General features: G+C 36.8%; 1 protein-coding gene across 1 annotated transcript; it reads left to right on the top strand.

The window, feature by feature from the left end:
- Nucleotides 1-314: 314 nt before the first annotated feature.
- On the top strand, nt 315-13,070 carry NET1 (neuroepithelial cell transforming 1). The gene is made up of 10 exons (XM_082855339.1): nt 315-537; nt 5,549-5,656; nt 6,068-6,235; nt 6,847-6,909; nt 7,241-7,337; nt 7,694-7,770; nt 8,603-8,860; nt 9,301-9,471; nt 10,468-10,654; nt 10,961-13,070. Exons 1-10 carry the CDS (start codon nt 445-447, stop codon nt 11,365-11,367), a joined length of 1,629 nt encoding a protein of 542 aa, XP_082711465.1. The 5' UTR covers nt 315-444; the 3' UTR covers nt 11,368-13,070.
- Nucleotides 13,071-13,300: the final 230 nt, after the last annotated feature.

The raw sequence follows: 13,300 nt of genomic DNA on the forward strand, positions 1-13,300 counted from the left end.
TAAGTACTAAGAAAGGTAACCTAGATACGCAATTCATTTGTCTTTGGGAATGCTTTTTAAATCAGGAAAAGCCTTACAGTAACCCAGTTTCCTTTTCCCCTCTGGTCTCACTATAGAAATTCCAAACCTCTTGATAAAGGGCTTTCTCTGGCAGAGAAAGCGGAGAGGCCTAGGTGTGCCCCGCTGTCAGTTAAGGGCTGTCACGTGTCCCTCGGGTGCCCGCCCACTAGACCCGGCCCAGCCGGCCCCGCCCACAGAGCCTGGAGTGCTGCTGGCGTCTCGAGCGCCCGCAGAAGCCGCTACGCCGGAGACGCTGGGTGATGGCTGCGCGGGGCAGCTGAGCGCCCAGCCGAGCTGAGCCGAGCCGGGCCGAGCCGGGAACTTCCCTGCAGGCTGCCGACTCCGGGAGGACTTGGGCTGGGGGCGTGAGGGTACTCGGAAAGCATGGTGGCGCACGATGAGGTCGGAGGTCTCCTACCTATTAAAAGGACTATACGAGTCCTCGATGTGAACAACCAGTCCTTCAGAGAGCAGGAGGTGAGACTTGAAAAGCCAAAGGAAGGTTTCTAACTCCACGGAACTTGAACGATGTTTAACAGTTTATTAACAGTATATTGTTAAACTTAACTTTTGATCTCACTGAGTATTAAAATGTATGACTTTGATTTACATGCAGGTTTGAAATGTGTTTAGGAACTATTTATGCATAGTGTAGCTTGAGTGTACACAAACTTTTATACAAAAGAAAAACATTTTAAATGTATATGCTGTTCAGTTTGGTTAAATTGGTCACATTTCTGATGCTTAATACAGTTTTCTGTTTGGTTGGGGTTTTTTGGTTTTGGGGGGGTTTTGACCTGCATTTATTTATATTACCTAGTAAGTCTTAAGAACTGCTTTGTGGAGTAGGAAAATAAGAATCCCTTCCTTGCAAGTTAGTGCTAGTGAACAAAATGCCATCTGACCTAGTGTTCATTTTTCTTTCCACGTCTAATAAGTTCATTGTGTGTGACTTTTGTTCTTAAGAAAGCAAAATGTGTTAAAATATTTAAGCCAACAAACCGTTATTTAGGTGCTTCTGCCCTCCTTGCTTTAATTACGTAAGTCGTACTTTTTTAAAGTCTTTATGAACATTTATCAAAATAAGTGATTTTTATGCCATTTTATTTAATTTTGATAGTTGCCTTAATTGTGGGCATTCTATTTATATAGCACACCACAATATATATACACTCCATGGTTATACTATATTATTATATTTCTTATCTTCATTGGGGTGATGGTTTTGTGGCTGTATACATATATCAAAATTATCTAATTATACATTTTAAATATGTGCAATGTGTTGTATATCTCAGTATAGCTGTGTATCATACATACGCACACCTTTTGGTAGTTAGAATAGCTGCCGTCTTTCAAAGGTATGCTTTTATTTGGTGTGATTTGGCTTTGTTTTTCTATTTGTTTGGTTTTGGCTTTTGTTTATATGTTTCTGTTTTCTCAAAAGTGGTCATCAGTGTAAATACTAAAACTGAACTAGTCTTTTGAACTAGTCTTTTTGTTTGGTATCAGACACCGGCCATGTTCTGGCATACCTTTATTCCAAAGATTAAAAACACCAGGAATGTTGTCAGGTTTTTAGCAACACAGCCTTAAATAAATAACTAAATTTGACTATTTCTATTACTAAGAGGAAAGGGAAGACATCCTGTGAGATAACTCATCTTTATCTTTTTATAAATAACTTTTTCTTTTCATTCTTCTTAAAGTTCTTGCCAGGTAGAGGAGAAAATTATTTATCTAGTAACCCAAATGAGTAAACCCAGACACATGTTTTTTTGTATGTCGATTTGGTTGACTCTAGAAGAGACCCTCCTGGAATATATTCTCTTATGTGACATCATTAGGAGAAAAAAAACATTTTACAAAAAAACCGGGTTCACAACAGAATTTTTCCATGTTGTTGCTTTTATGTGCAAGGTACATTCCAGTAAAAGATTTGAAATTGATGTTAACAATTTTCTGTTTATAGATATCCAGAAAATATTTTAAGGCATAAAATCTGACTACAACTGGATTAGTAAAATAAATAGATTGATTAAAAACTCGTCTCAAGTCAGATTCCCTATAACAACGCATGTGATTGCCTGGCTAAACTAGATAGTGTGGTTAAAATGTAACCTAAGTAAACAACATAAATGAATATTACAGTTTGTAAAGTGAACTCTAGCCCTGGTGAAAGGTTGCCTACAGTAGAAAAAGTTCCTTGAGTATGTACAACTTGTTGGTGTTCTTTATCTATTCCCGTAAATTTTCAGATTGTCTTTTGAGGAGGGTGTGTAGTTTCAGTATCTGTACTCGTTCTTTAAGCTTCTTGTATTTACCATAATGCTGTTAACAATGCTCCAAAACAAAAATAAACAACCACGGCAGCAACCACGGCAGCATTATGAAAGCCTTATTCTGGGTGATGGTAAGATAGGTAGAGTCCTACTCCTCTCTTCCTTCTTTACCTCCAAACCCTGTACCTGCATTATGTCTGCAAAGGGGCAGAGGTGGGCAGAATCCCAGCTCTCAAAACACCAAACCAAAATAAAGTGGCTCGTCTAGACCTCTAAAGAAAAACTGCTTTTGGTTGTAGCTCACATGAACCAAATTCTAATCAATAAAGAGACAATTTTTTGTCCCTACCCTATAGGTGACCTGTGAATGCGTAGTTCATAACACTTTTCCACAAAAGTTGTCTGTATGATTTTTTTCAAATAATGTATTTATCCTGAAATTCGTGAGCCATATTCAGTATTATGCCTTTACATTTCAGTCACACTTTTTGAGTTATTTTATTCATTAAAATTCTTCATACTTTTGAAGTAAATATATATGCTAAAAGTTTGTGTTGTGTCTGCCAAACATTCATCACATATGAACTTTTAGTAAGGCAGGAAAGTTACTTTTGGATCTTAAAAGCCTGTGTGAAAAGTACAAGGTGTCCTCCCACCCCACCCCCTCCCCCATGTACTTCCTGATTCAGCACTACTTTGGTACAGAGAGATTTAAGAGTATCATGCTGTACTCACTGAGCTAGCCAGGCGCTCTTACCAGACGTTTTAGATTAGATACAGCCCTGAGACTAACATCTCTTTGTGAAGAAGTGAGATTATAGGTGGGTTTCTAAAGGACTGTGGAACATATTTAATAACAAAATACTGCTTATTAGCATTATATCCTGACACACTAAAGAGACAAAATCCACATTTCAGAGTTTTAGTTTCAGAAAGGTGCTTTAGATATGTTTACACTTAATTATCTAAATCTAAATTCTGTAGTTTTTATTTTAAATATCACAGTTTTAAATTACCAGGAAATTAATAGTTGTACTGATCCAAAGATAAGAATTTTTTGATTTTATGTATTAAATTAGATATCAAAAATTCTTTTCCTTCCAGCTAAACAAACGTTTCCTTTCAAATTCACTGGGAAGAGCACCTTTCCAAACACTTTTAAATTGAAATTAAATATTTTATGATTTACTAGGAAGTCAAATGGGTTATGATCTAAACAAGGAAGAGGAATTAACCTCTTTCCAAACTATGGAACAGAACTTTCTGACAACTGCTTTGTTTCTAGTTGGCGTTGGCATATCTTACTTTGTGAGGTAATTATATCCCCATTCAAACAGAAGCGTCTTTGTCCTGTCTTTACTCAAGAGAAAGGAATGCCTTCTGCCGCCTTCTGCCCATGCATGTGTCGCTTCAGTCTCGCACAGATGGGTCTGGTAAAGGCATCCACACATGGCCTTGGCCACACAGTGTCATTTTACTACGTATCCTGGAGCCTTCTTTTTCGGTTCATTTAACATTGGCACATTAGTGGCTTTATAGTCATAGTTTTACTTTGGAGTTAATTATTTTGGCGGGGGAGGGTTGGTCTACAGCACCACCTCTTAAGGACTCAGGGGCCTGAACTCTGTTGGTTGTCCACAAAGTCTTCTTACCTTAGTGGGTCACATTCCCTCCTCATATGTGTATATACCTTTAGGAGCTTTAATAAGTCTAACTGCTTCTTTGAATATTCAAATCATTTAAGTTTCTTTCCAGAGGATTTTAACCCTTTCTGCCACTTTACTTTTAAATTATTCTTAGGGAATTATTTTTACTCACTTTCCTCATCTCTTTTTTATGACCAATCAATTCTTTGATTGGTCATATCAAATAATTCTTAGGAAAAAAATTTTTTTATCTGTCATTTTTAAGTGGTAATTTTTATATAATTTTTTATCGTATATCCTTCTGAAGTCTCATTAAAATTATTTTGTCAAGTATGCCACAATTGTCAAAGGCACCAAATATAAACAAATAATTATGCTCCATAGACATCATAAAGGATAGGCCTGTTCTGTGATCTGGCCTTCTTTATCTCAGTAGCTGTGTGAGTCACCTAATGGTATGCCTCCATTTTCGTAGCAGTAAAATTAGAGTAATAAAAAAATTTGTAAAATTTTGAGGTCTTTGAATGATAAATGATGTTTGCTATACTATTATTATTTTAAAAACAATACATGTAAAATAATATGTCCTCTGAATTTGTATATATTTTTCCTTGAAGTTAATTAAATGTATGAAAGAGGATCTAATTATTTATAAATACCAACATTTACATAGTAAGTGGAAATATTCCTAAGAAAGAATGTTAGTAATGGGTAAAACTTAGTATGCTCCAAGAACTGTTCTGAGCCCTTTAAACATACCTTAATCTTCATGACACCTTTATAAGAGAAGTTCTAATATTAACCCCATTTTACAGATGAGAAAACTGGGACCGAGGATGTTTCCTATCAAGTGTCCAAACCAGGATTTGGGCCCAGTCAGTCTGATTCCAGAGGCGGAGTGTCCTCTTAACCACTGTCCTAACTGCGCTAGAATACCTCCACAACAGGGACCTACCTCACTGCCTTTAGAGGTGACCCATTCCAATGTCAGATGTGTTCATTTAAAAGCTATTCTCTAACTGAAGTATTCAGGAGTAAAATGATAGAATGTCTGGCATTTGCTTTAAAATATTTCAGTAGAGGCAGAGATGAAACAAATTGTTATACTAAAAACCGCTGAAGCTGAGTGATTAAGTACATGAGGTCCATTATGCTATTCTCCCCTTTTGTGTATGTTTGAAATTTTTCTAAATAAGGAGGTGTTTTTTAAAAGTTACTCTCTATATTAAGCTAAAAGCTTCTAAAGGTTTTTAGAATCTAATTGTTTGTTTTAATTTTGGGTTTTTTTCTGTTTAATGATAGTATGTTATGTTCTCAGAGTGATGTTCAGATATTTGACTGGCCTTTCTTATACCATTTATTATTTAATAAATTACTGTTATTCTTTAGTGTTCTTTGTATTTCAACAATGAAAAACAACATTCATTTTCAGAGTTCCATGTTTCTGCATTTTATACTGTACAAATATCTGGTTTTTGAGAGGGCTTAACTTTGTCCAAACTTGTTTGAAATCATTACACCTAAACACACATTTAGTATAACTTGTTTTTGTTTTCACAGGAGCCAAGCAATAAAAGAGTTCGGCCTCTAGCTCGCGTCACATCCTTGGCAAATTTAATTTCTCCTGTAAGAAATGGAGCCGTCAGACGATTTGGTCAAACCATACAGGTAGGGACAAGTAATGTAGTGAGGGGACTTTTTATAGAAGCCTAAAATTTGCATTTTCTTTGAGTCATACAAACAGGTTTTTACTATTATACTTAAACATAACTTTCCTTTTTTGGAATGTGCTGGTAAGGCATATTGTTGCCAGAACAATATTTATATAACCTCATTATATTAGTTTGTATCTTATATCAAAGCAAGATCTTTGATAGTTTTTATTCCCAGAGAGAATTTTGACTGATAAATATTTAGAATACTGCTAGATAGAAGCTTGGATAAATGATTGTTTTATGCATAGAGAAATTCTCAGAACCTTGCTTTTAATTTGTCTTTCTATTTTTTTTTAAGAAAAAAAGTAATAATTCCTGTATCCTCTAAACCTTCTTCTCGTTCACCTCTTTCTTTTCTTTTCAGTCATTTACCCTTCGTGGTGACAACAGATCCCCCGCTTCTGCCCAGAAGTTATCCAGCAGATCTACAGTCCCGGCGCCCGCCAAAAGGAGAAGCAGTGCCCTGTGGTCGGAGATGTTAGACGTCAACATGAAGCAGTCTTTAACCTCCAGAGAGATCAAACGTCAGGAGGTGTGCCATGCTTAGTAGCAAGACCATGTGTACTGGCTTAAACTAAAAAAAAATAGACCCTGATTCTGTTTTTTTCTTTTTTTTTTTTTTTTTTTTTGCGGTACGCGGGCCTCTCACTGTGTGGCTGCTCCCATTGCGGAGCACAGGCTTAGCGGCCATGGCTCACGGGCCCAGCCGCTCTGCGGCATGTGGGATCCTCCCGGACCAGGGCACGAACCCGTGTCCCCTGCATCGGCAGGCGGACTCTCAACCACTGCGCCACCAGGGAAGCCCCGACCCTGATTCTTAAACATATGTTTTGCCAGAAGAATAGCAAACTAATGCCTATGGCAAGATAAACTTGCATTTTTGTACTTGAATGCCATTCATAACACATGCTGAGCAGCACCTGAGATGGGGGATGGTCATCCAGTTTAACAACTCGGATGGGGTAGAATTATGAAACCTATGGCATCCGCTAATTTGAGATTCCATTCTGAATTAGTTTTCAGACGGAATCACTTTAAAAAGCGCTGTTCAAAACGTCAGTTAAATGGTGAATACCAGTTGTATATAATTTTTGTTTCTCAAAGGGAGGAGTGATCTATGATGTTTGCTGGATTTTTTTTTAGGCAATATATGAAATGTCCCGAGGTGAACAGGATTTAATTGAGGATCTCAAGCTTGCAAGAAAGGTCAGTAAATAACTTTCTATCATGTGCCATAGTTTTTAAAAATTACATTTCACAAATTCTAAAGGATGATTTTCTTACCTTTAGAAGTTGAAAAGTAGAGAATATCTACTGGTGAATACTTCTTTTAGATGAGGTTTATTAGATGCATCTCTTCAAATATGAATATCAGTAAGTCTATTTTGGGCTTAACATATACTTTAATTTCTTTTATGTATAAAATAGAATCCACACTAGTTTTACATAGTTCGTCATGCTTGCATTCAAGTACAGATCTCTCATCATGTTTTATTTGCTTGATCTCTTTGTGTGACACATTTCTCCCCTCTGACAGGCCTACCATGACCCCATGTTAAAGTTGTCTATTATGTCAGAAGAGGAACTCACACAGATATTTGGTGATTTGGACGCTTATATACCCCTGCATGAAGGTAAGATATGCTACCTAATTTTCATAGGATTCTGAACAGCAGTAACAAGTAATTTTAAATCTAAACTTGTAACTTAGTGCTGAATATTTTTTAAATTTTTATTGAAGTATAGTTAATTTAAATATTATATTAGTTTCAGGTGTACAGCATAGTGATTAAGATTTTTTATAGATTATACTCCATTTAAAGTTACTATAAAATATTGACTATATACCCTGTGCTGTACAATATATCCTTGTAGCTTATTTATATTATACACAGTAGTTTGTACCTCTTAATCCCCTGCCCCTATCTTGCTCCTCCCTGAATTATTTTTTAAATAAACCTATTGGCATTTCTGCTTCTTTACACTTCAGATTTGTTGGCAAGAATAGGAGAAGCAACCAAGCCTGGTGGAACAGTAGAGCAGATTGGTCACATTCTTGTGAACTGGGTATGTAGCAAGTTGTTGCCTTCAGATAGGTTTATACAGATGTGCCAGACTTGTCATTTATGATCAATATCACATTGATTTGATCCAGTTACTGGATTCTAAAATCAGATAAATAAGGCGTTAAAACTGAACAAATTTACATAGCTGTAGAAGTTATAGTCTCTGTTTAAAAAATATTTCATGAATGATGCAGTTTCATTTGTTTTAAGAATATGTTCCTCCTTAGACAGAATTCCCACATTATATACCATCAGTTATCTGTTTTATTCTCTCAGTTAACATTTGAGTGCCTGCCAGATGCCAGCCACTGTTCTAGGAGGGGTGACTAGAGATTCAGTGATAAAAGATGGTCTCTGCATTTATAGTCAAGTGAGAGAACAGGCAGTAAATAACCAGTCTCAAGGCTGTTGAAGAATGTGAGAGAGGAGGGCTCAGGTGTCCTGGGAATACAGGAGACCAGCATGTAACTGAGGCTGGGGAAGTAGGAGGCATGAGTCTTTGTTTGGATTTAGCCATATTAGGGAAATTGAAAAAGGGCATTCTCAGATTGGCCCGAAATACTATCCAACCCCCATTATCACCTGCAGGAGAATTTTCACAGCTTGTTAAAACTTTAAAGAATAGCTATAAGTATTCTATGGTAAATTATGTTGGTTTTTCAAATGTTAAACTGATTCTGAACTACTGTGATAAACCTCAAAGGATCATATAATAAGCTTTTGATTAAAAAAAAGAATAGCTATAGGTTTTCTGTTTTGTGTCCACAGTCTTACTAATGGACTAAATTGTAACAGGAACTCATTATACTTTGTTTTCTCTTATTACTCTTCAGTTGCCAGGCTTGAATGCCTACAAAGGCTACTGCAGTAACCAGCTGGCAGCCAAAGCTCTTCTTGATCAAAAGAAACAGGATCCAAGAGTCCAAGACTTCCTCCAGCGATGTCTTGAGTCTCCCTTCAGTCGAAAACTAGATCTTTGGAGCTTCCTAGATATTCCTCGAAGCCGCCTCGTTAAATACCCTTTACTGTTGAAAGAAATTCTTAGACACACTCCAAAAGATCACTCTGATGTTCAGCTTCTGGAGGAAGCTGTAAGTAGTCCAATAAGTGATTCTTACGTTTTTCAAGTTTACATATTAGCTTGCCTGAGAAAGATATACAATGATACTCTCACACTGTCTGCATGTTGAATTAGCACAGTGAAGTTTTCTGTAGTCGTTTTAAGTTCTCGTATGTTACTGCACTGTGCACTAATAAAGAGATGTGTAATACATAACACATTTTATATTTATATTTTAGTTAGAAGACCGGATTCTAATCTGATCTCTTCCATCAGCTAGCTGTGTGACTTTGGGCAAATCACCCATTTGGCTGAGGCTGTAAAATGAAGGGACGGCTGAATTACCCGATTTCTAGAGTCCCTTCAAGCTTTAACATTTTATCATTTTAATGTGACATTTTAGTCCTGTAGGGAAACAGGATAAACTAATATGCTGAAAATGCTACATTGATTTTTTTTTATTGTTTTTAGATATTGATAATACAAGGAGTTCTCTCTGATATCAACTTGAAGAAAGGTGAATCAGAATGCCAGTATTATATTGACAAGCTGGAGTATCTGGATGAAAAGCAGAAGGACCCTAGAATTGAAGCTAGCAAAGTATTGCTTTGCCATGGGGAACTGAAAAATAAAAATGGACATGTAAGTGCATTTGGACACTAACATATGAAATGAGCAGTTACTGCCCTTTTCTCACTGTTTAATTTTTTTCCACATTGATTATGAAGCAGGTTTATAAAATAAACTCATCACATACTGAAAGAAGGTAACTGGATTTTATGTTACCAGCTTTGGTAAAGCAAACATTTGGTTTCTGTCATTACCGAATAAGTTAAATGTCTTGGTGGAGAATCAGTAATCATTTATTTTTTAGTTTTGAAGCATAAATCAACTTGTTTGGCTAGGGGTTCCTTTCTAAATAAATTATTAGTTTTATGATGTTCAATAAAAAAGCATATCCTTCAAAAAAATTTTTTGCAGAGTTTATAGTAATAGAAGTAGTTTTTAGCACTACTAAACAAATTTTTGTAGCAGATTGAATGAGAGCAAACTTATTTTTTAAATCTTAATTACAAAGGTACCTGCTAGAACTAAGTATAAGCATGGGATGGTATTTTTATTTCATTACGTGCTTTTCAGAAGCCCAATTTGTAAGTTGAGGTTCTTTTTTGGAAAAGAGTTAATCTTTCATCTCTGATTTCTATCATGAGGCCTCATTGTTCTATAAAAGCTTAAATTTATGTGGGACAAAACAGAACAATTAACATTTTTACCAGCTTACATTTTTAAATTCTCACCCTGTTAGAAGACTGTGGTGTATAGTCCTGGTGTTTCCAGTCACGTTACCACCGACAGTCAGGTCTTTGTGGTGCATAGCGTTTGCTCAGCTGCTGCTGAATCTAATGTTACACACGGATAAAAAAGTTGCATATAGTCTGTGATGACAAAAGCTCTCCGAGGAGAACATGCATAACTTTAAAATCACCGTCGTTATGAAGTCATTTGTAAGGGGGATCTTAGTAAATCAATTTGATGAAATTAGTAAGACAAATCAAGTTGTTTTTACAATGGATTTCAGTCAACTTAAAGTCACAAAGTTCCATATTTAGGAAGCATTTTTTTTTCTCATTTCTCCAGAAACTCTACATTTTCCTGTTTCAAGACATCTTGGTTTTGACTCGGCCTGTTACACGAAACGAGCGTCACTCCTACCAGGTTTACCGGCAGCCAATCCCAATCCAGGAGCTGGTCTTGGAAGACCTGCAGGATGGAGATGTGAGGATGGGAGGGTCCTTTCGAGGGGCTTTCAGCAATTCAGATAAAGGTAAAAATACACGCTTTAAAATAGTTTCAATAATCATAAACTCAGTTTTAATCTATAAGAATTCTGTCCCCACACAAAAAACTAACAATGAAATGGGTTCCATCATCCTATACCTATTACACTCCTTGAGTTGGCAGGTGCTGTGCTGCTCTGACACCAGCACATGTACCTAATAAGTAACATCTAGGCACTATGTAATGTATCTGCCTAACATGTGCATGCTGTATAAATACCAGCACCCATATTCACTTTATCTAGAATAAACTTTTTAAGTCTGATTTCCATTTTTTAATTTTCTTTTTCTAGCTAAAAATATCTTTCGAGTTCGCTTCCAAGACCCCTCTCCAGGCCAGTCCCACACTCTACAAGCCAATGATGTGTTCCACAAGCAGCAGTGGTTCAATTGTATCCGAGCTGCCATGGCCCCTTCCCGACAGGCCACCAGCCCCTCCGAGCTGCAGGGCTTGCCGGAGCCCCACGAGGAGTACGGAGAGAACTGCCCCCCTGCCAGCAATGCCAGGGCCCAGAGACGGGCGTCCACGGCATCCAGCGTGACTCAGGTGGAAGTTGATGGAGACGCTTCCGAAAGTGGCACCCCGGTGCACACAGCAGACAATGCTAAGGGCACAAAAGCGCCCCGAGCCCAGGCTGGCCTCCGAAAAGCCAGGGACAAAGCCCAGGTCGGTGGCAAGCGGAAAGAGACACTGGTGTAAAGGAAGCTCTGTGGTAACCGGGGGAGAGACTTTATTTATAACTGTGTACAGTTGTTCTTTCTTGTAATGTGAGTATGGGAGCGTTGCAGGGTTACTTAATACCAGTCTTCACATTTTCTGTGTTTTTGGTTGGGTTTTGGTGGTGGTTTTTTATTTTTTAATTTTTTTTAATGGCAGCTAAAGATATATATGCAGATTACTGTTAAACTGCAGTGTTTTTTTTTTTTTCCTCAGATCATCTAGAACATGTAAGTCTGGTATTTTTAATCAAATGAAATACTTATGAAATGGGTTTTCTCTTCATTCTGCATTCATCGTGACTTTTTTTTTTCTTTTTCTTTTTTGCGTTATGCGGGCCTCTCACTGTTGTGGCCTCTCCCGTTGTGAAGCACAGGCTCCGGACGCACAGGCTCAGCGGCCATGGCTCACGGGCCCAGCCGCTTCGTGGCATGTGGGATCTTCCCGGACCAGGGCACAAACCCGTGTCCCCTGCATCGGCAGGCAGACTCTCAACCACTGCGCCACCAGGGAAGCCCCATCACTTTTTAATACCAATTGTGATGTTTATAATATTGGCCAAAGCTTAAAATTTTGCAAATACAAGGATTTTACCAGTGTTTATTTGATAAACTTTGCATGCAGAATTTGAAATTTTAACATCGGCATCTAAGATCTACTTGGAATATATGTTTGCAATATTTCAGAATTTATGTTGAAACATATAAGTTCCTTGGAAAAACAAAACTTAATAGGTTTTCCATTTTACCAACTGGAATGCTTTTTATTAGTTTGTTTTTCACTGCACATTCCTCATTTTTCATTGATTTAACCTGCCAATTATTTAATTTTTTCATTGTAAAGTAGTTTTTAGTATTTGCTTTTATTTTTTTACTTTGATGCCTTTTCAAATTGGCATGTCTTTAAAGTGTTTTTCTTCCTTGATTAAAAATGTGTGTGTGTGTGTGTGTGTGTGTGTGTGTGTGTATTTTTTTAAATCATATTAACTTTACCAAGTGAAATCAAGCCATACTGTTTTTGAGCCAGTTAAGAAAATTGCAATTTTTAAAGTGTAGTATTTCAGGGTTAGAACATACATGAAATGACTCAGTATATTCCGGACTACTGAAAGAAAACCACCTTAAGGATTTCATGGAAAGTTAATATTGTCTGAAAAGCAAGAGGGAAGGAAGTTGGCTGGTAATAAGTATTAAAAAAAAAAAAAAAGAGGGAAAAAGAGTGTAGTTTTGTCTTAAAGTAAAAAATGTCTGGTTGTGTCAGACATTTATGAAAGATAGTAAAAGCTAAACTTGAGAGTGTGTAGTAAGTTGTAGAAGGCTTGAGGGAAGTGAACTGTATTTGCCTTGGTTTACAATACGTGCAAATAATGGGTTTGAAAAGAAAATGTGTTGAAAATTTGACCATATGAGATCAGTTTTGGCAGATGTATTCATAAGAGACTGGTGAATCTTTTACTATGAAATGTTTCTGTTCAAATGAGATCGTAGTCTTTAAGGCGGGGGTGCTAAAAGCCCTATGTCATGGCAGATTTGTAATGGTTATCAGCTCAAGTAAATGTTGACTATTATGTGAACTATATTTGGCCAGTGGAAATGAAAATTGAAAAAGACTGTAAATAGTTACATCCAAATGATTTCTCTGTATAAATGAATTATACAATTAAAAAAAGAAAGTCACACACATAATCACCCTTAAAGGTTTCTTGGCTGGTGGATGTTTGGGGGACGTTTGCCAGAATGCGTTGGTATAGCAAAGGGGGTGATGGCAAGCCTCACAAAGTTCTTTAAAAAGTCATAAATACTTACACCTTTGAAATTCATTGAAAAGTAAGAGAAAAAGATTCAATTGTCAAGTTTTTTGAATCTTATTAAACCATTTAGAACACATTATAATCAGAAATAGCAGTTGAATTGAA

The sequence above is a fragment of the Leucopleurus acutus genome (assembly GCF_964270905.1).
Source record: "Leucopleurus acutus genome assembly, chromosome: 1".
In the NCBI taxonomy this organism is placed as follows: Eukaryota; Metazoa; Chordata; class Mammalia; order Artiodactyla; family Delphinidae; genus Leucopleurus; species Leucopleurus acutus.

Coding starts and splice junctions, on each gene's coding strand:
- NET1 (XM_082855339.1), top strand. CDS start 445: ATGGTGGCGCACGATGAGGTCGGAGGTCTCCTACCTATTAAAAGGACT. Junction 6,910..7,240: donor ATCTCAAGCTTGCAAGAAAG/GTCAGTAAATAA, acceptor CCCCTCTGACAG/GCCTACCATGACCCCATGTT. Junction 9,472..10,467: donor TGAAAAATAAAAATGGACAT/GTAAGTGCATTT, acceptor TCATTTCTCCAG/AAACTCTACATTTTCCTGTT.